Source organism: Manis pentadactyla, chromosome 9 (genome assembly GCF_030020395.1).
Source record: "Manis pentadactyla isolate mManPen7 chromosome 9, mManPen7.hap1, whole genome shotgun sequence".
Classification (NCBI taxonomy): Eukaryota; Metazoa; Chordata; class Mammalia; order Pholidota; family Manidae; genus Manis; species Manis pentadactyla.
Genome location: NC_080027.1, coordinates 14,043,370 through 14,070,709, shown reverse-complemented (window position 1 = coordinate 14,070,709; position 27,340 = coordinate 14,043,370). Strand labels below are relative to the sequence as shown.

The window sequence follows — 27,340 nt, the reverse complement described above, 5'->3', positions numbered from 1 at the left end:
TCCAAACAGAAAAGCTCTCCATGCCCTGTGGCTCAGGCCCCAAGCCCTCTGTCCCCAGAAAGAGCAAACGCAGTGGCTGTGACAGCCCCCAGGTCCATGCCGGCATGAGAGAGGAGTGACCCACACAATGCGGTGAAGGAAGAGGAAGAGGCCCCACGGCAGGGTGGCCACCATCCTGGTGGGAGGAGGTCAGCAGTCACAGAACTGGAGTCACAAAGGTCTGAGTCACAAAGGGCCTTTTCATCTGTACAGGTTACATGCACATGCTGACCTCTTCCTGGAAGTCCAAAATGAAAGAAAATGCCGGGTCTCCGAGCTTGCACCAGCTTGGACCTGCTTACGATGATCTAAACTCTGCCCTCTTTGCCACAGGGCAGCTCTGCCCAGGGATGGGGGAGGATATGTGGTTCATTTAAAATGCCACTCTACTAAGTCACCAGCCATAAAGCCCACCTGGGCTTCCAGCAGCCCATACCAGGTGTCTGACTAATGACACACACATAATAATCCATCCCTAAGAGCCATAGGTTGAAATGAAACAGGAGGGCTAATTGCTAATATAGGAATTAATGTCAGTGAGTACTGATCTTCAGGGCAGCCAGGAACTGTAAAGTTGAAGAGTGTTTTTACTTTAGGTGGAGTCCCTGAGGTCCAAAGGTGGGGGGTGGGCTCTGGAAGACAGACAGGTGTTCAGGAGGAAACCTGGCCATGCCTGTCCCTAGCTTGGCAGTGAGCTCACATGTGGCTATCATGAGTGGGAATCTGAAGGACCCAAGAACCAGAACCCCAGCACAGAATCAGCTTCCCCAGGAAGCCCCCCATAATCCACACCCCTCTACCCCCTACTGCAGGCTGGGCAAGGCAGGCTTTGGGCTCCCATAGTGCCCTGTGTGAGTCCCGTGCTATGGCCCTCTGTGCCAGTGGTCTCCCCGCTGGACTGCAAGCTCCTGGAGACAGGAATCCTCTTTGGATCCCAATGTTGTACACGGTGTCTGGAGCGTGAGTTGACTCAGTACATGTTTGCTGGATGGATGGGTCAAGAGAAAGAGAGATGAACAAAGGGACAGAAAGATAGGTAGGTGGATGGATGGATGGATGGAGAGATGAACAGATGGACAGAAAGGCAGAGGGAGGGAGGGAGGGAGGGAGGGACTGATGTATGGGTGGATGGATGGATGACTGCAGGAGAGGGCCTCAGGAGGGACCCAGGGTCCCTCGGTGCAGTGGGCCTGGGGGATGCCTTGTGTTTGCTTGATGGTATGTTTCTGTGGTGCTGAGACCTGGCACCCTGCAGGGAACTAGCCCAGAGTTCAAGGCCCTGACTGTCATGCAGGTTGTGCAAATAAGGACAGTCCCCCCACCCAGTGTCACTGCATCTGCAGATCGGGGAGGGTCCTCCCTGCTTTGCCGGCTTGGCTGGGTTGTCCCAAGGCTCAGGGGAGATTACAAGGCAGCAGTGGCCTGGGAAAAGGTAAGATGCTCCTGCCCTTGCAAATGGTGCAAATGTATGGGCAGATCTGGCCGAATGCAGAGTGCTACAGAGATGGGCAATTGTGTACTTGGCTTTCTTTCTCCCTCTCACATTTCTTTTGATACAGATATAATGTTATTTATGGCAGAAAGTAAAATTGTGTGCTTACAAATGGAGACTTTTATTATGTTGACCCCAAAAATGTTCTTTGGCACCCCAACACAGAGACCAGGGGTGGGGAACTGAGGGGAGGGGTGGTGGGCAGAGGCTGTGGGGAGAGAGCCCAACAGCCAACCCAACAGGCCAGGGGCCAAGAGGGGCTCCTGCTTACTGGACCCTTGGGACCCCACAGATTCATTTTGCCCTTGATCAACTTGACTGGCCTCATAGAAAGTCCCCATGTAACCACTGTGTGCACCGTGTGGCCTCGGCTTACTCGATCTAGTACTGTGCCTACTGGGCACCCCACGGCTCTGACAGTGTTTGCCAGGAGGGAGTATTTACATACTTATTCCTGGGCCCTGTTTGTTCAGTGGATGCAGGTGGTACTAACAATCATCATTGGGCACCCACACGTAAAAGGAGCTCACAGCTCCCACACTCCACCCGGCAAGCTCACATTAGATACAAACACACATCCCAGACCCCGGGAGGCACCACCATCTGAGGCAGAAACACTTGAGGAGCCCAGTAGCCTCCATGGGCTCTGGGGCATGTGGTGTACTCAGGGTACCCGGAACGTTTGCAGGACCACAGGGAAGGGGGGCAGCTGGGAAGGTGAACCCAGGATATACAAAGCTGGACAAACCATCAAGAGCCTTGTTCAGACCTTTGGTTTTCTAAATGAGGAAGAAGAGTGGGAGCTCACTGAGTGCATTTATTAAGCACCTACTGTGTGCAAGACACTGAGCCAGGTGCTGGGGATCAGCCTCAGACAAGCAGATTTGGTCCCTTCCTTGAAGCAAGGAGACAATCCTTTCAAGACATTACATCATTGTGGTCACAGTTTGTGTGCCCATGCACCCTGGGGAGAGGACCTGACACAGGAGGTAGGGGTGATGTCTGATGTTCTCTTGCAGGAGCAGGGACAGTGTGGGCAAGGCCTGGAGGGAGCCAGCTCCAGGCATCAGGGGCCGTGGTGGGAGACGAGACCGGTGGGCCAGGCAAGGCTAGGGCCCTGTGGGGCCTTGCAGGCTGCTATAGGAGTGCTGTGTTTGACCAAAAGACTGAGGAAGGGCCTGACACCAGAAGGACCCACAAGCTGCCTTCCTGGAGTCAAAATTTTGAAAGCAGAACTCAGGCAGTTTCTCTCTGTCATGGGGGAACAGCTGGCTGGAACCTCTGGGCTCCAGGACCCTGCTGCCATCCTTGCTAACTACAGAGGCCCGGCTGCTGCCACCCCCACCTCCGGTGGTACAAAACAATATCCTCACCCTGGCCAGGGAGGCAGATGACCTCATTGGACTCTTTCCATTCTCTCGCTTTCATAGAGAAATTACAATTTATAATTGGATGAAATCACGCGGTGTAACAGCAATAAGAGCTCATGCTGGAGCCCAGCAGTCACCCCTCCTGGGGGATTCTGTCCTCTTCCCTCCTGCCCAAGGCCCTGCCCCTTCCCTGGGGGCTGCACCCTACCCGCCTGCCTGCTCGCACCCCGAGTAATTACCAGGCCCTGGCCATTCAGGATCGACGTCCCATAGGGCTTGTTGGTTCCTGCTCCTGGGGAAGCTTGTCCCAAGACCTCCCCCCTTACCTGTCAACCCGATCAGCCTCAGCCTGCACCCCGCCTCTCTCCCCACATGTACTTCTGTCAGGCTGGGCACCCAGCAGGAACTGACCCCCCAGTCTGGGCTGTGGACCTATTGAAGCATGCACCCCAAACTACCCTTATTTTTATTTGTTACAGCCCCAGACAACAATCATTTCTCAAATCAGCCACCTTCGGCCCTACAAAGAAAGGGGCCCAGATGCAGCTGAGCCCAACTGGATCCGGTTTCAAACCAGAGCTAACACTCTCAGATGTGTAATAAAAGCCCTTTTCCAAAGAGGGGCTCCTGCAGGGGGATGCGGACATCAGGGCACCACAGGCCTTCCATGTGCCAAGCTAATGAGAGGCGATCCAGAGGGGCTTGGGTTGGTTCTGGGTTCTGAGGAACAGCAAGCCCTGCCCACCCAGGCCTCTGTGGAAGCAGGAGGGTGGCTGCAGAGGGCACTGGCAGTGCGGAGCACTTGACCCAGCCTAGGAAGTGGGGCAGTCACAGGAGGGAGGCCAGGGACACCGAGGCCCGACTTCCATGGCTCCCTGATGCTCCTGCTTCTGGAAGCAGAGGCCACTGCGGCCCTGCCGGATCCTTTGAATGGCATTTAGCAAGAGGAGCAGGTGCTGGGGGAGGCGGAGCCAGCTCTGGGCTGGGCTGGCAGCCCCCCCGCACGCACGGCCAGGAGCGCTCTGAACTTCATGTTTCTCCTCCACCCCCAGGAAAAGGGAAACGAGGGGCTGTGAGGGAGGGGGCTCTGCATGGCCAGCTGTCTGTTATCTGGATTTGAAAAGAGAAGGGAGATGGTAGAGACCATCCAGCTCACGAGAAATTACGTGGTGCCCAGGAAAACAGGCTCTGGAGGGATGGGAGGAGAAGAGGCTGCAGGCTGGGCTGCCGGCCCCTCCACAGCTCCTGATTTCCCTGGGCTTAATCACTTGTATTGTTTTTGGCAGGTGAGAAGGCAGGGAACAGTTGAGAAGAACGACTCCTTTTTGGACAGACAAGACCAGGGGGTGAGGCAGGAATAACGCGTCCCCCGCCTCCCCAGCAAGAAAACCTTCTCTCAAACAGGAGCAGCCGAGCAGCTCTGAGCCCTCCACCCAGCATCTGCCCAGAGGCATGTGGGGCCTGACAGCTCAGCGGTGCATGTCAGCGGCTCCCGCCCCGCGGTGAACATCTGAACTCCTCCGCGGGGTAATGGACCCCCTCTTCCCCCTGGAGACACAGCCTGAGTGGCAGGAATAGTGATTCTTTGGAGACGGGCTCCCTCTTAGCTCTGTCACGCAAGAACGCTCTCTGCAGGGCAGCCCATTCTGCCAAGTGACTTAAAGGGATTAAAAAAAACACAAAACTTGGTGAAGAAAAGGGGGTGAAAGCCACGTAGAAGCCTTTCAGAGAAGGTGGCAGCCACCCGACAAAAGGGCAAAAGTTGAAAGGAGGCCGGAGGTCTCCCTCCCCTAGATGGGTACCTGGCTGTAGGGCATGCCTGGGGGGCCCATAACACCCTCAGGCTGTGCACAGGAGTCCCAGGGCCTTGGAGGGGCGCCCCTGTGGGCTCCTCATGCATGCCCCTCACTCCAGAGGGAGAGGCCAGCAGCAGGGGCAGCCTAGGTCACAGAGGATGCGGCTCCAGATCTGCAGCCACATCTGAACACCAGGAGCCCAGCAGAGCAAGCACAGGGCCTCTCCCCATGCCCTGGGGCACCCCCAGCGCCACCCAATGCCCCAGATCTGCGGTCTGCAACCCAAGTGTCAGGGCCACGGGGCCTGAATGTGACGCAGACCAGGCCCAGTGGACCGGAGCAGAGGCATCTAGAGCAGAGCTCCCAGCCAGACCCAGCAGGCTCCAGGTCGCAGCTAAGGAGGTAAGGCAGACGCAGATGGGCTGGGGTAGCCCAGGAAGGCGCGGGAGACAGCTGGGGCCTGCTCTCTTCCGGGGCCAGGTGGTGAAGCAGCATCAGAGCTCCCCAGGTGTGCAGCCCCATCCCACCCGCTTCTGCTTGCCAGGGGAGGGGTCCCTTGCTCCCTGGTAATCCCGGTGCTGCTGGGCTCTCCCAAAGCGGGGTGGACCCAGGGCACACCTAAAGGAGCGGCCTTCCCTGGAGTAAAGCGCTCCTCCCTCCAGCCATGGGCCTGCTGTCCTTGGGGTAGGCCTCACCTTGAGCCCCCCTCAGTCCCACCCAAAGGGCAGGGCCTTTGTTGACAACAGCCACTGGTCATGGCCCCTGCTGCCCTCCAACTGGAGGGAGCCTGCAAGGCGCCTCCATCTGAGCCGGCCCGTCCCCTGGCCAGGGTGGTTGATCCAAGCCACCAACCAGGGCCCTGTTCCTACTGGCCAGTCGCATCTACTCTGATTTCCACCTCAGCCTCTTTATTGGTGAGAGCGGCATGGTGGGGCCCAGAAAAGGGCAGCGAGTGCCCCAGGGTCACACGGCAGGATTTGAGTACCCGCTTCTCATTACCCCCGCAGCGGGAACCCGGCTGGGCCCCGTGGGGGGCGGGGAGCTGTCTGGGGGCACAACCTACTCCTCCCCGCTCCCCAGAGGCCAGGAGGGAGGGCTCGCGCCTCCCCAAACACAAACCCCAGCCAACCTCTACCGCGGCGCCCAGGGCAGGGCAGGGAAGCCCCAATTCATTACCAAGATGGAAAATGACACTTTCCCGCGCGCTTCCCCAGGAGAGGAGCTGATTTATGACTGCACCGGGGCCGGGACATTCGTCAGCGCGGCGCGGCGCGCACGCCGTCTGCGGGGGCATTAATAGCCGTGTTATTAGCCACCGGCGTGAAAGATGCCCTGCGGATCGGCTATTTGCTGTTATTTATTATAAAGGCGCGCCAACCCGTCAGTGGGGCTGCGAGGCGTCCGGAGCCCGCCAGAGCCGAGCGGAGCCCCAGCGCGCCGGCTCCCCTCCCCCAGCCCTGCACCGCCCCCGCCACCGACCGCCAGGAGTCTCCATCTCCTCCAGGCCCTGGGCAGAACTGGAAGGTAATTCCTGGGGAGGAGGCCTAGCAGGAGGGGTGCAGTCAGCTGCTGCTCCCCAGGCCTGCGACCCTAATCTCATGGAGATCCTGGTTGGTGCTGGGCTCTGCCCCTGGTGAGCTGGGCATCTCTCTTCCATCCCAAGGCAGAAAAGCAAAGGAACACACTGGGCTCTGTGGCCAGATGTGGGTTGGCACTCTGGCCCTTCAGCTGTGAGCCATGTGACCTTGGGCACGTTCCTTGCCCTCCCTGAGTGTGCTCCCCTTTGTGCACTGGGGCACATGCCCTGCAGGGCAGTGGCAGGCTGGAAAGGAGAGGGGTTTGTGAAGGGCCTGACAGGCAGCAGGCACTCAGCCTTGCCAGCTACTGCCACTAATGGGCCTGACCCCATAGGACTAGAGGGGTCAGCAGACCCACTGGTGGGGGAAAGCAGCCCCCATGAGATCCTGCTTGAGTCACTGTCCACCATCACCCTCCCCATGCCCACCCCGGGAAAGGATTTGGGAGTTCAGTGCCAAGGCTGGAGGAAGAGGTCAGGGAGAGGGCTGTCTGCTGCTGCTCAAGGGTTCTCTGTGCCCTAACCTGTCCCTTCCCCTCTCTGGGCCTCAATTTTCCCCCCTCTTTAAAAAGCAGAGGCTCTCCGAGGACTTCTATCTGCCCAATTCCAGGGTCCTGAGGGTGGGCTCCACCCTTGTGAATATCTGTGGGAGTGGGAGGGAAGGGGCCCTCTCACAGAAGGTGGGCCAGCCTCTGACCCCTGGAAGCAGAACTACATTTGGGCAGGGCCAGGCGGGCCCCCTTATATCAGAGACTCGCAGGGACAGCCAGGGGGCTTCCCGGGGTTTGCTCCCTCCGGGCTGAGGAGGTCCCACTGGGCAGCTGGGGAGGGCAGGTAAGACACCTGGGAAGGGAAGAGCACTGGGTGTGAGTCCAAGGCCTGGGTTCGTGACTGGCTCCTCCACCACCCGCCGCACAGCTCAGACCAGTCCCTTTGCCTCTTTGGGCTGTGGTGCTGAGAGCCTGGGTCATTATCACTGGGTGGGGCTAAAGGAGGGCTAGCCTCCTTCCCTCTCACACTGGTCCTGGGCTTCAGCTTCTGGGGCCTCCCTTTGATGTTTCCATTCATTCATTCATTCAACAGATGTTTATGAGCACCCTTGTGCCAGGCTCAGTGCCAAGCCAGTAAACAAGACAGAACATATCCTGACTTGGAGAATTTACACTCTAGTGGGAGGTCAACTCGTGATAAATAACTAGGGGGTCTTGCCAGGAGCAGGGCCTGCCTGTGAGGGATGCACACAGCTCCTTGAGGGTCCCACCCCCACCCAGCTCCAAGCCTCTGCTTTATTGTCAGTAAGCGTCACCATACCCATCTTTCCTGGTTGCCCTGCTGCTCTCTCGGCCCCTGCAGTGCAGATCCCGGGCCCCCACCCTGTTCTCTGGGGCTGTCACCAGCCCTGCAGGCACTGCCCTCTCCTTTCCTTCCTCCTAGTCCCTTAGAATAAAGACCCTCAGGCCCCTCTTCCTTCTGCAAGTCCCCTGGTCTTTCTTTCTTTCCCAAAAGGAATTAAGCCTCAGTCTAGGCAGCTTTACTAAAAATGCACACAGACGGACAGAAATATCAGGTGCAGGAATATTTCATTAAATAATGCTGAGGGAGAAAGAAACAAAATTACATGTGTCTCCTTTCATCCCCCCACCCCTCCCGGCCCTGAATAGTTTAATATCGAACACTGTTATCAATATAATTAACCTCTTAAGACACAATTTTAAAGTCTTGTTTTTTAAAGCAATTTGCATTCTCTGAAGTTCAGGACATCCCTCCACCCAGCACCACCACGCAGCCTACGCAGTGAGGTGAACTCGAGGTATACTTTTAGTGAATTTGCATACCTGTCTGCAATTACTGCCAGCGATAACAGCAGATGCATAATGCATGCAGCATGAAATTAGAAAAATAATTAACTTTAGGTTTTAAAGGAAACCCTACCCCCACCCCCCATGCATTACAAGTTCTCAGTGGCACCAGTAGAGAAATCAGGAGCAAAGCTGTGCAGCGCAGGCTTAGAAGGGCCTTGAGGATCACAACACCCAACCTCCTGGAGGGGCCAAGAGTGGCCTGGACAGGAGCCGGCCCTGCGTCTGCCTGAACTAGGGCTTGGAAAGCCCCGCCCACACAAGTCCCAAGGTTACTCCCCATCTGCAGTGCACATCTCCCAGACCGTTGCTAAATGCACATCTCCTGGACGGTTGCTAATAACAGCAGTTGTCCCCATGGTGAACGCCACTGTGCATCAGACCCTTTGCTCTAGTTTATCCTTACAAGAACCCAGCGAAGTGGGTCACTTATGGTCCCAATGTACAGATGAACTCCTGAGACCTGAGGCCACTGAGCCCAGACAGGCCCACTGGGCTACTCACCTTCCCAGGGGGGAAGTCTCCCTAAGCCTGCATGAACCATGAAGGTGGAGGCTGGCACCCCCCTGCCTCTTGCCCGTCCCTGCCCCCACCTCCACTCCCCCACAAGTTGCTTATAGCTGAGCCTGAGAGGTGGGGCTGGCTGGTGGGGAAGAAAACGTGGGGCCCCTCACTAATATAAGCAAAGGTTTGCTGCGGGCCCATTACAGATGCTGTGGTGGAGCTCCCTGCCTGGCAGGGGAGGTCTCTGCTCCCAGTGGGGCCCAGGTCCCCAGCCTGTCCCCTTCTGGGGCTGCGAAACTGTTCTGTCCCATATGCCCTACATACCTCGCTTCTGCCAGTAAAGACCTGAGGGCGTGGCTTCTTGCTGAAGGGAGGGGCTAAAAGGGGACGCGGGAAGTGGGGGTTTCCCTCTGTCTGAGCCTGGCTCCCTAACGCACTTGTTTCTGCACCCGTCTTTCAGAAGCTCAGCCAGGACAGGTGGGCAGCCACCCTGAGTGACCATAGGAGTATTTGGGGCCCCTCTCTGGGAAAGGGTGGGGCAGCTCTTTCCCAAACCACTGGGGCCTGTGCTGGGCAGTCTACACAACCCCTCCCTCTCATCTTCCCGAGAGAGTGGGGTTCGCAGCAACACATTACAGATGAGGAATGTCACTTCAGAAACCAGAGAAGTGTCACTGCAGGTTACACAGGGGAGCGGTGAGGCCAGATTCTGACCTAGCCCTATTGTCCTCTCTCTGTTCCTAGTCCATGCACCTTCTCCTTGGGGTCAGTGCCACCTGGAACTCTCTGTTCCTAAAGTGGGGGCTTAGACTGTACCTGGCACTTTGGGGAACACTGCATCAGAGCATTCCCAAGCGAGCTGCCTCCCCTGACGAAAAGGCAGGCAGGCCAGGGCTTGGAGGCAGGGGGAGGCCTGCCCAGTCTTCCCTCTCCTGCCCAGACCTGCACTCCTTCCAGAAACACGCCCCCTCCTCCAGCCAGCCGCCTGGTGTGCTTAGGTCTAACTATGGTCCACCAGAAGCCTGCAGCAGGAGATGCCATTTCCCACACAGTGAGCTGGGCCTCGGGTCCTGAAGCTGCTCCCTGCCAGTGGCCCTTCCTCCACTCCCCTGAGAGGGCCCTCCAGAGGGTCCTAGGCCTCCGGCAGCTCGACTGACAGGACTTGGGGAAGACACCAGGACAGAGCGTTGGGAGGCTGGGGGTCTCCAGCAGGGACGAGCAGATCTTTATAGGTACCACTCAGCACCTGCTACTCAAGTGGGTATGGGAGCAGAGCTGGACACAGACCCCACCCTGAGGAGGCCAGGGGGAGCTTCACGTAGAGCTGTCCAGACTGAGGCCTGGGGGAGGAGTGGAAGCTGGCCTGGGGAGGCAGGAGCAGGGCAGGGTGTGCTGGTGTCCACGGAGCTGGAACAGCACATGCAAAGGCCCAGAGGGAGCAGGGGCCAGTGCAGGGCCTTCAGGAAACCGGAGTGGGCCACATCTTGCGTGTCAGAGTTCCGGAGGACTGAGGCAAGAGCTGACGCATGGGTGGTTCCCTCTTACATCTGCTCCCTGGGCCTGGAGGGGTCCCCATGAGACAGGAGCTGGAGCAGCCTGGGGTCACAAAGGAGGAGCCTGGTGTTGATGGGCCAGCTCTGTGTGGCCCAAACTGGGGTGTTTCCACTAAGGCTTGGGGAGTGGGGCTGAGGATGCATAATTTGAGGTGGGGGGGTGTCCAGTGTCACAGTGCATGACAAGGAATCCATGCCAGGGAGCAGCTTAACACAGAGCCACAGGGCAACTGGATAATTATAGCAGCTTTTAAACCGAAGTCATCAGGTATATACAGGTTACACTTATGAGGGGTACTTAGCATGTACTATCCCACTGAATCCTCAATAGTAAATTTCCCTGTAAGGGGAACTATTAAGTCCACATTTATAGATGAGGAAACTGAAGCTCAGAGAGTGCAAGCAACATACTCAAGATCACATAGCCTGGAAGTGGCAGAGGCAGGACTCGAACCCAGGTTTCTCTGTCCTGGAAGATGGCAGGAGCTAGTGACTGAGGTAGAATGCCAAGGATGATGCCCTAGGTCCCCCCTCAGCTAAGGGGGTCTGGGAACCTCCTGAGCCACATCACTGCTCCCCTCCCATGCCCCCCAAGACACGCCAAGGACCCTGCTGTCATTCATGGAGCTAGCAGGTCCTAACTCATAGCATGCTTAAGTCTGTGGGATCTGTGCAACAAGTGACCCCATAAAGGACGGGCAATTTACCAGGTTTAATTTGATGGCTACATAAACCGTCACACACACAACAAAGGAATAAAAAGGCCACCTGGCATAGGGTGATCAAAGGGCTCCTCCAGCAAGGCAGCTCTCTTCCTTCCCACCCCTGGGCCCCACCCTGCTCTCTGGCCTTGTGGAAGGGGCGGCAAGGGGAGACGTGAGCCAAGATGGATGAGGCCTGCAGACAGGGGAACGGAAAGGCCTTGGGTCCCTGCCTCCCAAATGCTTCTTGGTTATCCATCAGGCATCACTGAAAGGTGCAATTTAGACTCTATTATGATGCCAGGGCTGAGGGCTGTGGCCATGAGCTGAGCAGGCACTGGGAACCGATGTCCATGCCAAAGAGTGTGGTGGCTGGCCTGGGCTTTGGCCTCAACAAGTCTGCCACTTGCTCAGGGCACTGCCCCAGAATGTCCGAGCCCCGGGGCCATCCGCATCCCTTGTGCCAGGACTCAGCAGCTGACAGATCAGGGTGCCAGACGCTGGGGGCCCTGGGCAGCGGTGCTCCTCGGCTCAGACTCGATCCTGAGCCTGAGGCAAGGTGGTCTTTGAGCAGGCCTGAGGCTTCCTGTCCCCAGCACCTACCCAGGCCCTGCCTCTCACTCATAAGCATCTTGAGGGAGGACCTCCAGGCTCCATGACCTCCGTGACTCTGGCTCTGCCCAGAGGAAGGGCGGGAACCTGGGCTGCCTGTGACCTTGGATGGGCCCCTCACCTCTCTGAGCCTCAGGCTGCTCAGCTGTAAAATGGGACCTGTGTGCATGTGATAGGCAGGCATGCCTGTGAGGGGGGTCATATGCACAAGCAGAGACAGACTCCACGTCCCGAGGGTGGGGCTGTGAGGGGGCTCACGACCCAGAGCCTGGGCTAGGGGCCGAGCTTCAAGGAAGTAGTCAGGAGGTGAGTGTCCACAGGAAGTCCTCAGGCTGGCAGGTGCCGGCAGCAGGAGTTTAAGCTGGCTTCAGGGACCCGGAGTATTGGGCACAGTCTCATCCTTTCTTCCAGCTTCCTGAGAGGTCTCATCCACATATGGCTCCATGCGCAGACCCCGTATGTCCTTTGCCCTCACCCTCACTTGCTTCCAGCCAGGTGTCCTCAGCTGGCTCTCAACCTGCCTTGGGTCACATGGACAAAGCTTCATGCTGCTAACAGGCCCTGAGTGGGGTTCTTGTGCTAATGTGGGCACGACCTGAGTTTTCTCCAGAAGGTCTCAGAGCTGCCAGGCCACCTGGGCAAAAGCTTGGTGGTCAGTGATATCAAGCCACACCAGGCCTGTGAAGCCTATGGTCCCCACTTGGGCACCCAAAATTTAGCTGGAGACACTGAAACACTAGTCACCAAACAGCACGACCCACAGCCCACAAGGATGAGCACAAGATGCAGTGCCACGAGCCTGCCCATCACATCACGGTCCTGGCCCGGGTCCCTCACCACTTCTCAAGCAGTCTTGAGTGAGTTAACATCTGTGAGCTTCAGATTTCTCCTCTGTTAAATAGGCGTAAGCAGGACACCGACCTCAGGTTTACTGGGAGGATTAAATGACTTAAGTATTCATAAAGCTCTAGGTGAGGTCTTTATTATAGTATGACTACTGTCTCACCAGAATGGAATCCCCAGTGGCTAGACACGGATGGCACATGGTAGATACTCAGTAAAGATCTACTGGATGGTGGGATGGATGAGTGAGTGGATGAGTGAGTGGATGGGTAGATGAATGGATGAATGGGTGCAGGGATGGATAAATATGTGAGTGGGTGGATGGAAGGATGGAGCAGAAGGAGGCTCTGTATGGTATCAGGGGGACTTAGCAGAGGAGGGGACATTTCAGCAATACAGAGGGAAAGAGAAGGGAGAAGGGTTTGGCGTAGCGGGAAATGGAGACGCTCAGTCCCTGGGGCATGACAATGTGGTCCCCACTGCCTCATTCTGTGAGCAGGTCCCAGTTCCGCTCTGCACACCAGGACGGCCCTCCAGGCTGGGGCCTCGGCTCAGATGCCAAGGGGCCGTTGTGTCTACCACTGAAAAGCCCTCGTGAACCCAGAGTACATGGCAGATCTTTGCCGGTTGCATGAAAACACCTTCCCACTGAAGTTGATAGATAATTTCTCTTTAATTGATTTTTTTACCACTATGAACAGTAAATAATATGAGAAAAAATCTACACTGCAATTTTTCCATTTGTGAAAACTGAAATTACACCTTGCAGTCAATTCCCTTGGAACACAGACTCCTCCCTCCTTTTATTTGTCCCATTTCTTTAAGTGCAAGAAAACAGATCTGTATTTTTTTCAAAATAGCTGAAAGTTTTGTGATTTGGGAAGGGGGCAAGGTGTGAAACAATTTCACACACAACACAGAACGCAGAGCTAGGGAGGGCACCTCTGGTAAACAGTTTTCTGTATATACATGAGAAAGTAGCTCTGTTGACACCTCATTCTTTAGTCCATTAAATGCACGAGTGACAAGCAGGACACGTTCTAACACCAGCCGATGGAGCTCCTGGCTCTCCGCTGCTTACCAGTGAGGAAGCTGGCAGCTCCTTTTTTGCAGAATCTTGTAGCGCTCCCCCCCTTTGATCCTGCACGCCGCACAGGAATAAGGGTTTCTCTTCAAACCCTGCGTCCAAGCCAGATAAGGACTTGAGTCCCCCATGCCAGTGAGAAAGGGCTCTGAATCCATAAAACATGCCCTAAATCCACCCCAGCAACACAGACCGGCCACTCTCAGCATTAGCCATAAAGACTGGCTTAGTGTGAAGTCCTGAAAGAAGAAACTGAAACTCCAGTGTGGCTCATGCTGAACTCACCTCACCATGGCTTTGTCACAGGCCAGGAGGGCCATGGACATGCGCCCGATTCACAGGCACTCCGATGAGGTTTAATGTTAGTCAGAACTGCTAGTCTGACGTCAGTTTCCCAGTGATCACCTGTGACATAACTTGACACAGAAAGGGCTTGACCTCTGCCCTGCGGCCCCGCCAGTGGTGACCCCTTAGTGGCAGGTGGGTGGGCGCTGTGACTCGCTCTCATCACACGTTGTCCTGTGCTCCTTGCAGGTGTAGTGGCTCCAAATCGGGTGAGGCCCGGCTCCCTCAGCCATCCACCATGGTGGTGGCACACCCCACCGCCACTGCCACCACCACACCCACTGCCACCGTCACGGCCACTGTTGTGATGACCACAGCCACCATGGACCTGCGGGACTGGCTTTTCCTCTGCTACGGGCTCATCGCCTTCCTGACAGAGGTCATCGACAGCACCACCTGCCCCTCAGTGTGCCGCTGTGATAACGGTTTCATCTACTGCAATGACCGGGGCCTCACCTCCATCCCTGCTGACATTCCCGATGACGCCACCACCCTCTACCTGCAGAACAACCAGATCAACAACGCCGGCATCCCCCAGGACCTCAAGACCAAGGTCAACGTGCAGGTCATCTACCTGTATGAGAACGACCTGGACGAGTTCCCGGTCAATCTGCCCAGCTCCCTGCGGGAGCTGCACCTGCAGGACAACAACGTGCGCACCATCGCCAGGGACTCGCTGGCCCGCATCCCACTGCTGGAGAAGCTGCACCTGGATGACAACTCCGTATCCACTGTCAGCATCGAGGAGGACGCCTTCGCCGACAGCAAGCAGCTCAAGCTGCTCTTCCTGAGCCGGAACCACCTGAGCAGCATCCCCTCGGGGCTGCCCCGCACACTGGAGGAGCTGCGGCTGGACGACAACCGCATCTCCACCATCCCGCTGCATGCCTTCAAGGGCCTCAACAGCCTGCGGCGGCTGGTGCTCGATGGCAACCTGCTGGCCAACCAGCGCATCGCCGACGACACCTTCAGCCGCCTGCAGAACCTCACCGAGCTCTCGCTGGTGCGCAACTCTCTGGCCGCGCCCCCCCTCAACCTGCCCAGCACCCACCTGCAGAAGCTTTACCTGCAGGACAATGCCATCAGCCACATCCCCTACAACACGCTGGCCAAGATGCGTGAGCTGGAGCGCCTGGACCTGTCCAATAACAACCTCACCACGCTGCCCCGCGGCCTGTTCGACGACCTGGAGAGCCTGGCCCAGCTGCTGCTCCGGAACAACCCCTGGTTCTGCGGCTGCAATCTCATGTGGCTGCGGGACTGGGTGAAGGCGCGGGCAGCCGTGGTCAACGTGCGGGGCCTCATGTGCCAGGGCCCCGAGAAGGTCCGGGGCATGGCCATCAGGGACATCACCGGCGAGATGGACGAGTGCTTCGAGACAGGGTCCCAGAGTGGAGCGGCCAGCGCTGCTGCCAAGACCACGGCCAGCAACCACGCCTCTGCCACCACACCCCAGGGCTCACTCTTCACCCTCAAGGCCAAGAGGCCAGGGCTGCGCCTCCCTGACTCCAACCTTGACTACCCCATGGCCACGGGCGATGGCACCAAGACCCTGATCATCCATGTGAAGCCCCTGACGGCGGACTCCATCCGCATCACGTGGAAGGCCGTGCTCCCTGCTTCCTCCTTCCGGCTCAGCTGGCTGCGTCTGGGCCACAGCCCGGCCGTGGGCTCCATCACAGAGACCCTGGTGCAGGGGGACAAGACAGAGTACCTGCTGACAGCCCTGGAGCCCAAGTCCACCTATATCATCTGCATGGTCACCATGGAGACCGGCAACACCTATGTGGCTGATGAGACGCCCGTGTGTGCCAAGGCAGAGACAGCCGACAGCTATGGCCCCACCACCACGCTCAACCAGGAACAAAATGCAGACCCCATGGTGAGCCTGCCCTTGGCAGGCATCATCAGCGGTGCCGTGGCTCTCGTATTCCTCTTCCTGGTCCTCGGGGCTATCTGCTGGTATGTGCACCGGGCTGGTGAGCTGCTGACCCGGGAGCGGGCCTACAATCGGGGCAGCCGGAAAAAGGACGACTATATGGAGTCGGGGACAAAGAAGGATAACTCCATCTTGGAAATCCGTGGCCCTGGGCTGCAAATGCTGCCCATTAACCCTTACCGCGCCAAAGAGGAGTACGTAGTCCACACCATCTTCCCCTCCAATGGCAGCAGCCTCTGCAAGGGCACGCACACCATCGGTTACGGCACCACGCGGGGCTACCGGGACGGCGGCATCCCTGACATAGACTACTCCTACACATGATGCTGGCCGCCCGGCTGCCCCACCCAGTGCCGCCTCCTCCTGTCTGGCCAGCTTGCCACCATCTGACAGAGCAGGAAAGGAAGTCCACAGTGACTTCCCAGCAGAAAGCAAAATTTGGGGAGGGCTGACAATTTTGTAGAACACAGTGAAAAGAAAAAAACATTTTTTTTTAAGAATAGAAGGCAGGAGGAGGATCTGACGTTGCTGAAGACATAATTTATACCAAATTATGCCAGCTGGGGAGGGGAAGGACTAAAAATAATATTGCAGGAAGGGTTGGTTGGGTTTTTTCTCCTGAACTGGAAGGACGCTACCTGTACAATGTCTGTGTACACCTCACACTCTGTCCAGGGACGTCACAAAAGAACCGTCAGAGAGAAGCAGCCGACACGCGAAGCCCCACACAGCTCTGGCTGCCAGTCGCTCGCCAGCATCGACGTGATGGAAGGTGTTCAGGCTCCTCACAAAGGAGAGGGGAAGGAAAATATCTTTTGCTGTGAAGATATTGTCCTGAAATCTCTTCCGTGGTTCTTTCCATACCGTTTCCCTTACAGGTTTGCAGAAATAGTGCATCTTTTACTGCATTCTTTGAACAACGATGTAGTCAATTAAAAAACAAACTTTCTTTTCCCCTCTTTCGTTCCATGCACCACACTCTGTGGAAGCCCCACAAGGGGCGGTGGCTTTCCCAGCCACTTGGACGTGCATCTACCTACCTATCCCTGTCATGTCTCTAAATGCAGATGGGTAGATAGAACCACACAGATGGTCCTTACAGTACTTCTTGGGTCAAGTCATACACTGTCCTGAGACAATAGGATTGCAGAAGTGTTGCTTTCTCTTAGGAAATCAACGATTAAGTAGAAGTGTGTTGGGATGGGAGTAATGGGGGGACAATACGGCTCCTAAAGGCAGAGGCGTGTCCTGGGCAGGTGGCTAAGGAGGCCCTAGGCAAGGCTTGCTTTCAGTTCAGCTGTATCTCAGGTTGGCCAGAGCTGGGCTGTACCCCTTTCTGACACAGACGAAACCTTTCTCTGACTGCCAGTGTCCTCACCTCCACCCCCCACCAGATGCAATCTCCTCAACAGCTACTTTCTGAACGTTTATTCTGTGCTGTGTGCCTCCTCCCAGGACAGGTAATGGGTACAGGGACTTTTTTTATATATCAGCTGATTAGAGCTAATGGTTTCCATGGCTGCTTAAACAAAGCCTAGAAAAAGACATGGAAATTCTCAGAAAAGCCCTGGGAGACAGACCCCTCCTTCCTGCCCCCCGACCGCCCCTGCAGGCCCCCGAATGTACAACACTCGGCTGTGCCCACCCCAGGATCTCTACTCTGGAGAGGGGAGACCAGATCTTTCTCAAAAAATGCCAGCTTCCAAAAGGGCCCTCTGAAGAGTTAAGATTTTATTTCTTCCCAGAGGAATCCGTGCTGCCATCATTTACCAGCCGACAGTGCAGTTTGGCAAGCCATGAGACTAAAATTATGATGAAATAATGACAGTGGACCTGGAAAGAAGAGAGGAGTGGTGCCTGGGATTCTGACGTCCCTTGCGTCCCCGCACTCAGGAAACTCACGTCACCATCTGTCAACGTGCCGCTTGCCCGGTGCCAGGGAAGAACTGTGTCAATGGAGAACCACTGGTCTGAGGGCAGTGAGGATGAGAAGGTGTCCGGCTCCTGGAGGTGGTGTTTTCAAAAGGCCTCAGCTGCTTTGACAGAAGCCACGGCAGGAAGAGGAGGCTGAATATAGTCACAGGGCTGCAGTGACAGGCCCAGGGTCTGGCCGCCCACCGGACATGAAAAGCTACGGCTGGCCCTTCATGAAGAGGCAGGGATTGAAAGAAAAGAACACAACCCTTTGTGGGGAAGGTGGAAAGAGGAGGTGTTCTCCTCCGCCAGGCTGCGGGGACGGTCTCCCAAGGTGAGGGCGGTTCCAGCTCCCCAGCCCCAGGGAGGGCACAGGGGCATAGACACATTTCTTCCTAAACTAAGCCTTTTTTCCCTTTTCCCACTTGAATCATTTTCTCATACCATGAAGTCGGGAAACAACTTGTACCAAGCCTTAATGTCACATCTGTGTTTTCATGTCTGACACAGGCCCTGACACAGGCCTGTCCTGGTAGCTCAGGGAGGACGCACTGGTGGGTCTGGGAGGAGCGGCTGCTCTGCGCGGAGGGCCTGGCTGAGGTGACAGGAGTCTCAGGCCTCTGTTATTTCTGAAATGAGGCCCCGTCCCTCAAGGCACCACTCCAGCCTCCTGCCAGTGTCCCAGGAAACTCAGTCCCCTGCCTCCCCACTGCCAAGCAGGAAATCAGGATCATCCCCTTAGAAGCTAGGGAGGCATTTGGGAATAGCAGGTGGTCCCATACGGTAGGGGCAGAGAGCCAGCCTGTGCCAGCACCACCCGCCAAGGCCAGGCCTGGGTGGTGAGCTTTCCTCTCCCACAGCACACGCAGGCCCAGGCCTGTCCAGGCCTGAGGATGCATAGGTCTCCTGCTCCGGCTCTTGCACTGCCAGGGCCCACAGTGGGCTGGGGAGCCAGACCCCCCGCCTCACCACGGACATCTTTTCAGTGTAAGTGCTGAAGGTAGTGCGATTTGGCCGCCAGGGCCCAGGGCCTGCTCTCCTCCCCTCTGCCCTCAGCCTCCTGATGTCTTCCCAGTGTCCTGAGAGCGAGCCCCCAAATGTCTGCTGCCTCACGGCCCCCCAGGCCAGGGAGGGGGCCTGAAGCCAAACCCCCTCTGAAGCCCTGTCTCCCCACAGGTCCAGCTTCTCCTGTCACACGGGAGAGATGTTTCAGGCACTTGCCTCCTCCCACCTCCTAAAGGCGCGTGAAGGAAGATGCACCCAGGCCCAGGCCACCACTTCTGCCCAGAATCTGTGGGGGCCAGCCTGACCCTCGCAGCCTCTAACTAGCCAGAACAACCTCCTTGGCCTCAGCACTGATGAGTGTATTTTGTGGCATTTAAGGCAGGTTTAAAGTTTAAAAAAAAAAGCCCAAGACACTTCTTTGGTTAAGTGGTTTACCCTTTGTGGTAATTAGATGTAGTGATTGGAATCTCTTTCCTATTACATGGCAATTTTCCTTTAAATTTCCCCTAAAAAAAAAAAAAAGACACACACAAAAAAAAGGAAAGAAAAGGCGAGGAAGGAGGGAAGGCAGTGGGGCAGGCGAGCTGTTTGCGTTTCGCGAACGAGGCCTCTTGTAAGCTCAGCTCAGGCGCGGGGCCCAACGTATGGAATGCTTAAGAGATTACTAAGAATAAAATCTATTAATTAGTCATACTCGATTCCACAGACATGATGTGCATCAAAAGCTTCTTTTCTTCCCCTTTCTCCTTCCCTCTCCCTGCGGCCTCCCGAGGAAGACTCCATCTTCTCTAAATTGGCTCGGGCTTCCTGGCCCACCTCCACAGTGACAGGGCAGCCATGTGGCTGCCTTGGGGGCCTCCCCACCCAGGGCCTGGGTGCCAAGTCTGAGGGCAAGAGCTGGGGCACCGGCTCCTTCCTGCTCTGGGTGACACTGGCAGGTTGGTGACAGCAGCTGGGAAGATGGCAGCAGCTGGAGGGGCCAGGCTTCCCCACCCAAAGCCCGAGGCCCACGCCTGCCTTGTGCCTCCTCTGCCCCCTCTGCTGGGCTCCAGCCTTCTCCTCCCTCCCCCTAGAAGTCCAGGGAGGCCCACCAGCCCCAACAAGGTACGAGAGAGAGGACGAGTCAGGGAACGTTTCCTGGGAGGCACAAGGAAAGCGTGTTTCACAAAACCACAGCCTCTGCTTTCCCTTCTGTAAAGTGGGGGTAGGCTGAGGTCTACCTTTACTAGAAAAGCTGGGTGCTCCAGAGGCCAAGTGGGGGCTCCTCCCCTCTGCTGATCTGGGAAGGTTCTGTTTGATCCAAGGCAGGTGATGGGGGCCCAGAGCAGGGGGAAGAGGCCATGTGAGGATTCCTGAGGGTCTGAGGTGGCTGCCTGGGGCCTGGAGAAGAGCCTGCGTGGTGCCTGGGGCTGCATCCGAGCCCCTCTCCTTCACTGCCTGGAGCCAAGGAGAGGGTACCCTTCCCCGCCCGCCAATGGCAGCTCGAGTCCCAAAGCCAACCCAGCCCACTCCAGAAACCTGCTTCCTGCCAAGGCATCAGGGAGGACAGGGCTTCTGAGCCTCATGCTTATGAAAACTACAAGGAAGACGGGATGCCGCAGACAGGGGGCAGGGGAGCCAGAAGGCAACCAGGAGAGAGCTGGGCGCTTGCTGGAAGGAGGGGCTTTGGGGTGCACAGCAGTCTATGTCTCCCAAGGGCCAGACCATGCTCTCAGGGCCAGGACATGGCCCGGCTGTGGGTGCCCCATGCACCCATGTCCCCTCCCTGCACTCAAATCAACGCAGGTGACGGGCGGATGCCTAGCCCTGGATTGGTGCCAGGGTGAGCGCTAACAAGCAATTCACAGTCCTGCACAGCATTCCAGAATGCCAACAGAGGATGCATCTTATTTTAAGGAGGGATAAAAAGGCTCAAAAATGCAAATCATTACCATTTACAACCAAGCGAGTCTGCTAAATTGATTAGGAGAGATTAAAACTCCTTGGAGGTGAAGGGAAAGGGGATTTTCCACATTTTATGAACCTGCCCCCAGTGACTGTGTGCAAAGGAGGGAGTTTCTGGGCCTGGCTCAGGAGCTGCCCCTGCACACACCCCAGGAAGCTGGGTGTCTGGGAGGGCTGACACCACGCAGGCCAAAGCCCTCGGGGATGTGCTGGGCTTGCGGGAGCCTGGATTCCAGCGGTCCTGCCTCATGGGCACCTGGTGCTCAGGCCTCAGGGCCGAGCCGGGGGATATGCAGTCACCCAGCAGCTGTCCCGGCCCCCAGTGGAGGCTCTGCCACTGCCCTCCAAAGTCCTTCTGCTCCAGGGGTGAAGAGCAATGAGGGGAGGTGGCCGGACCACTTAGAGAGCAGGATTCTGGGGCCAAGCGCTTTACTGCTTCCCTTCTGTGCCAGGGAGGGTCTGCCTCTGACCCATTCCCTGTGGCAAGTAAAAGGCGAGTGGTACCAACTGTGAAGGGAAAACTGAAGGTCAGGGAAGAGAAACGGGCCCAGCACAGGAGTCAGACAGTGAGCTCTCTGCCTCTGGGGGCGTTCAAGCACTTGACAGGGACGTGGCAGGCATTTTCCTGCCTAAGCCAAGGCCTGGCTCTCTAACTAGAAGATCCTGGTTCTCACCCTGACTTTATTATCCCATAGGACCTTGTAAGGAAGACATCAGGAGATGCTCACTGTGCTGCTTAAAATGACCAGTGTCCCCTGAAAATCCCAGGTCAGGGCTGCCCCGAAGCCGCGCACCCAGGCCCGTCAAAGAGCTGCTTATGCCACCAGAGAGGCCGCACAATCCCCATTCTCAGCGTCCAAGAGGCACCAGGAGAAGCGCAAACACCTGCCACTCCACCCCAGAGTTGGGACGGGGTGGTCAGAGGGTGGCCCCCCCCTGCAGCTGGCTCACCCAGGGCTGCCAGGGGGCCACTTCCTGGCGCTGCGGCTCAGGGGCCCGGGCTGCCTCCTGGACTGTCCTCAGCACCAGAGCCCCTGTCCCGCCGAGCTTCCCCCAGAGCCCGCCAGCTGTTTTCCCCGCTCCACACACTCGGCAAGGCCGCCTCAACCCATCCATCCCAGCCGGGTTGATGGCTGCCTGGGGCACTTTTCACTCTGCGGTTTTAAGTATTTACCATTTCTTCTGAAATGTTCCAAGTAGTTGACTGAAATACCCACATTTGCTTCCTTAAAAACACTCACAAAAAGATTCTCTTGAGTCTTCACTCCCCCTCCTTTTACTTCCCTCCTCCCTTTGCATTTTTAATGTATTGTTTTTCTTTAGTTTCAGAAATTCTATGATCTCTGCGGTCAGGGCCACTTTCTCGCCATAAATTGGATTTGCAGGTGTGCCCACAAGCCCGACGCTGACACAGGGCAAAGCCCGCCTTTTCTCCACACCACCCCTGGAGACACTGTGCTCAGGGCAGATCTTCAGCCAGGGGGCAGCTTCTCCTGGGCTCCCTGTGGAGGGTCTGGCAGGCCTGGGCATTTTGAGACCACTGTCACTGTCCCCTTCCACACCCTTTTACTGAAATGCCCAGCTTGTACTAGGAGGGCAATATGGGCATGCTGAGGGCACAGGGTATCTTTGGGGAGGCCGACTGGGTCCCTACCTCCTAGAGAAGCCGGCCCTAGGCACCCGGGGCTATCAGGGCCACCACCACCTGCCCTGGTTCCTTTCCTTCCCACCCCGCCCCATGCCATCCCCAACACCTGAAAGCCCAAGAGGCCGCGTCTGGAGAGTGCTTGCGGGAAGCTCTTTGCTGCCACCACCCCCAAATCTCTTATGGCATCAGGGCAGACAGCCGCTCAGGCAGGATGCCAGGTCCCTACGCTAACTCTGTGCCAGGTCACTGAGGCCCAGCACAGTGCCTGGCACACAGCGGCACTCAATCATCTCTTCTCCGATCCTCCTCTCACTTCCTTGTCCTCCTGCTGGCCGTCTGCCCCCTCGGGCTCAGTGCGAAAGGCACAGGCGGATGTGCCGGCATCCACCATTTGGCACCTGCCCTGCTGGCAGCCTGGTGCAGGAAAGGGCTCCTCTCAGCCACTTCCCTCCTCCGAAGCCTCTTGCTCCGCTGTCTCTTGGACGAACCGATCACTACCTGCGCAGCTGATGAGGAAGCCCAGCCACATGGCAAGGCAAGAGCTGGCGGCCAGCCTGAGTGACTCAGTTTCCCCTCTCTGAGGTGAGCTCCAGGTTGGTGACAAGGAGGGCACAACACCGGGTGTCCTGCCTTGTCTAACGCTCCTGTAGAGAGTCCCAGCACCTTGGGCCACCACCGAGAGGAACCACCCAGGCTTTCTCCTCAGAACGGAAACACAAACACAATGTGAGTGACAATCAAAGCCACAGTGGACTCGGGGCTGCCCAAGGCTCATCTCCCAGAGCCGGGGGGCCCAGGGCACCTCTCGCCTGCCCTGCACAGAGGACGTGCTCAGAGCGTGTCCCACCCACCTCTGGCTGGTCCAGTTTTTGAAAGGTTCTGGGTACCCAGGAGGAAGACACAAAATCCTGAAACTAGCCTTAGATTTTTTACCCGACGCAGCAGACCACCTGCCATCAGGCCAGTGGCCCCAGGTGAGAAGCCCGCACAGCACCCAGGGACAGTCGCCAGGCTCCAGGGTGCAAGGTTTCTTCGGATGGAGGACTCGGGTGCCTTCCAGCTCTTACAGAGATGTTGAGGGCTGCGGGGAGGCAGCCTGGCTGCCCAGCATTCGAGGTTTGTCATCTGAGAGGGAGGGACATGGTGCTGCAGGCCGGGGGAGGCTGCGGGTCGTGAACACAGGCGATCCAGAGAGATGTGAGGTTGTGTGAGTCTGCTGGTGGCAGTGGATGCCAGCTGATTATGAATGTCACAGGGTGGTGTGAACAGGGAGGCAAAGGGAAAAAAACTAACTAAAAGAAACCCCACGCACAAGCACTGCAGAGTGAATGTTTTTTAAGAGCCACCAACAGCAATTCCCTTTCCTGACGTTAAAAGGTCATGTGCATCTCATTCGGTATCGTGAAGCATTCTGGCATCGCTGTGCTTCGCTCAGTGTAATCCATTCCCTCAGTCTGAGGAGGTGGCCGGAGTGGGGGTCCTCGCCCAGACCCTGGAGAATGGATGGGTCCCTCTGCTACAGAAGGCAAGGTGCCCGGCCAGCTGACGGCATGCGGAGGGCAGGCCTGGCTCCTCGCAAGCCTGCCGTTGCGGGACCCCTACCTGGCACCCCCCAGCTTCCCTCACCCCCTGCCCCTCCTCACCTGCAGAATCAGCCCCGCGGGGCACTCAGCCGCCCCCCTCTTGTCCTTTTGCCTTTCCTCTGAAGGGCGAAGCATCTCGGGGGTCTGACTGGGGGGACCACTCCCACTGCTAGCTGCTCTCACCTGAGACCTGGCTGGCTGATGCGGCCTGGCCCTGGGCCCGCCTGCCTCACTCCCGACCTCACCACCGGACAGGGGTTTTTGGAAAGCCGAGACACAAACACCCACCGTGACAACACAAACCAAAGTGCACTGCGAACCGCCCTCTGGCCTCCTTCTTGTAGGTGCCTTGAAACTTAAATGTTGAGACGAATGTGATTAACTATTTGGTCCTATTTTCTGTTTGTCTGTTGTCATAAAATGTCCAAGTCCACTTTCCTTGTTCTTTCTTGAAATAAATAGAAAGATTTAACTTTTACCATCATCTCAGCTGCTGACTCTTGGCTTAGGGCCCAGTGAGCCGGGGGCTGGGGGGCTGTCGCACATGTGCTCTTGGCTGCGAGGGGCAGACTCCAGGGGGGCCTCCACAAGGAGATGGATTAGGGATTACGGGCCTGTGGAGCATCTCATCGGTGTTCCGACAACCATGTGGGCACCCATAAGACTGGGGCTGCTCCCCACCTGCTGGACACACGCCTGGCTCTCGCCCTCCCCACCCCACCCAGACACCCCTCGTCCCCTAGCCAAACCCCGCACTCACAACTCTCTAAGCCTCATCTGACATCTCACCCCCAAAGAGGGAGAGAAAGGGAAAAAATTACTTTCCACGAGAACAATAGAGGTTTCTGCTAAATTTAACATAAAGTAAGACCTCATTACCTCTGCCTTAGATCTGATTTCATGTCTGGATACGGGTTAATGAATTCTTCTGCACAGTCTAAGGAAGCAAAGTCATTTCTTGGCGTGCCTTGGTGATGGGTGGCCCGACTGGCGTGACACCGGGCCCCCTGGCTATGTCCCTGCTCTGTCCTCTCAGTCCTTATGCCCACCCTGCTGGGGGCAGACACCAGCCAAGACAGACCGATCCAAAGAGCAGCACGTGGTGCAGCCCTCAGGGAAGGACTGAGTCCCCAGCACACAGTGGGTGCTCAGCAGGGCCACCCAGCTCTTTCTCACCCAAGACCTGTTCTTCAGGACTGTCAAGTGATCTTTGAGGACACGATCCAACAGCCAGTCAGAAGACATTCACAAGGCCCTACTACATGCTGGGGCTGGGGCTGGGGGGGAGGGACGGATCCTCATGGGCTAGACGAGGGCCCTGCCTGGTCCAGGGGTGGGGAGACTCTCTGGGGAGCAATGTTCCCATGGAGGGTGTTTCTTCGGATGAGGAGGGTTCGGAGAGCAAGGGAGAAGGCCTGAGGTGGGGGACAGGAAGGGAAGTCCGATTCTGTGCCTCCCTATGGAAGGCTCTGCTTCCTCCATAAGCCCAGGACCCTTCTGCTGGCCCAGCCTCGGGCCCACCTGGTACAGTTGATTCCCTGGCAGGCCTCTCTGTGCTGTACTAATTTCTTAGCCCAGACGCCCTTGAAGGCCCTTGAAAGTTCAACTTAGGCATGGCCTCCAAGAAGCCAGTCCCTCTCACCCGACTTCAGGCCCCACCCTCTGCTGGTATCTCTCCTGTACAGGTGACTAGTTCTAGCACCTCGCTCACTGGGGCCCCTGGCTAGCAGGTCTCTTCTTCCCCTCATCTCCGGGAGGTTTGTGGGGCCTCCAAAGCTCGGGCGGGGGTGGGGGGTGGTGCATGGATGGGGGCCTGACCCCAGCTCAGCTCACCCTCCTGACATTGGTGGCTGAGCCACACACTGGGCTCTCTCCCAGCCCGGGCAGGAGGGCCAGGTTCTTACTCTGGGTTCCTCAGCCCCTAGAGCTAATGGAGGTTCTGCCCAGGAGAGGCTCGTGGTCACGTGCATTTGGGAACCACTGCGTTAGTGCCATTGCTGCCCTGGAATCCTCCTCAGACCGAGCCTTGGAGTCCCTCAAGACTGGGTTAGACCTATGGGCACCACACCTCACTCCACAGGCCTCAGTTTCCACGTCTGTCGGATGTGTGTGTGGCAACAGCCCACTGCTCTTATTTCTACCATCACGACACTGACCCTGCTAGTGTGTGCTGGGGCCCTCGTGGAGGGTGCTGGGCTCCTGCTGCTCATCCAGGGAGAGCAGGCCCCACTCCCCTCTCCTTCCCACAGAGACCTCAGCACTAACACATCACCAAGGTTACAGACAGGGGTGGGGTAGGACCCCTGAGTGGCCACACTAAGGCCAAGGGCACCCCAGGGCCTGGCAGTCCCTGCTTCGCATATCCAATTCTACCTGTTTGGTCAGACTCAGGACTAAAAATTTCAATTCAATGGGAGAAAGAGTGGGTGGCTGCTACCCCATACCTGGACCCTGGACCCTGCTCCTACCTGGCTACCACCAGGTTCCGGAAGTTTCCTATTTTCTGCCCTCCCTTCCCAGGAGGGGTCTGGCCTTACCAAGCATCTCAGAAAAGAGGTGACCAAACCCGGAAAGAGTCTAACACCCCAAACGACACCCCACACCCAAGTTCTGTGGCCATTTCTCAGCACCCTGCTTAGGAGGTTACCCAGCCAGCCCTGAAATGCGCCTGCAACTCTGGGAGGCACTTGTTCATCTACTTTCAGGCACTGAAAACAAAGTGTGCTCCAGGCCCACCCAGAATGCTGGCTGCCTCCCCCCTTCCCTCCTCCACAACCCGCATCCTCTCTGCAGCACCTGCACCCCCAAGTCCAGCACCTCTGAAGGACCCTCTCCTCCCACAGCAAAGTAAATAGGCTCTCTCAAGTCACTAACTGACAGCACAAATGAAATCCCAGCGCTCCCTCTTGGAGATTTACAAGAGGAGTGAAATCTTATTTGCACTGCTGCCAAGCCTGGGATGCGATGAAATTATGCCTCGAGAAACCGGGCTGGCTCCTCGCGGAAGCGGCCGCATCCAAGATGGGCTTATTAAAAGCCACAGTGGCCACATTTCAACCTGTTTCAGGTGTTAAGTAATTTACTGCCACCCAGAATTCAGTGGCAGGTTTTTATCATTTTTATTTCCATGATGCAGGCAAGTGTCCCCCCGAGGTCCCCGCACAGGGAATTGCAGGTCTAAGAGCTCCCTGCCCCCCACTTCCCACCCCTGCACTGCAGAAGGAAATGGGAGATCAGGGCCTGGGAGGGGGTGAAGACTGGGCCCCAACTCTCCCCAGGGTTACACCAGGCTGGGCCAAAGCTCAGAGTGACAGGGAGGGCAGACTCTAAGACCCCTCCACCTGACTTCTGAGGAATCAGTGATTCCCCCCCAAGACCCTGTGGGCGTTTTCTGAAAGCAGCAATAGTATAAACTCTCTGAGAGTAGCAACTCCCTCTGTCTCCAAAAATGACCTCCAACCCACCATCAGCAAGTCTTCTTGGAACACCTGCTGTGTGCCAGGCCTGCTCAGGTAGAGGACAGAGCAGCGAAC

General features: G+C 57.0%; 2 protein-coding genes across 5 annotated transcripts in view; one reads left to right on the top strand and one right to left on the bottom strand.

Moving 5' to 3' along the window:
- Positions 1-17,764, top strand: part of FLRT1 (fibronectin leucine rich transmembrane protein 1) — a 72,338-nt gene extending 54,574 nt beyond the window's left edge. The window contains exons 2-3 of one of the 2 annotated variants that reach the window (XR_008999153.1): positions 4,188-5,099; positions 5,912-7,842. Coding sequence is in view for 1 of the 2 variants with exons in the window: in XM_036926697.2 (XP_036782592.1) it covers positions 14,013-16,037 (2,025 nt within the window). In the remaining variant the exon portion in view is untranslated. Of the gene's footprint in view, positions 1-4,187; positions 5,100-5,911; positions 7,843-13,963 lie in introns of those variants that run through there. The other variant, XM_036926697.2, reaches the window with a different exon arrangement.
- MACROD1 (mono-ADP ribosylhydrolase 1) overlaps positions 1-27,340 on the bottom strand; it is a 140,865-nt gene that overhangs the window by 85,090 nt on the left and 28,435 nt on the right. The gene's annotated exons all lie outside the window — the stretch shown is intronic.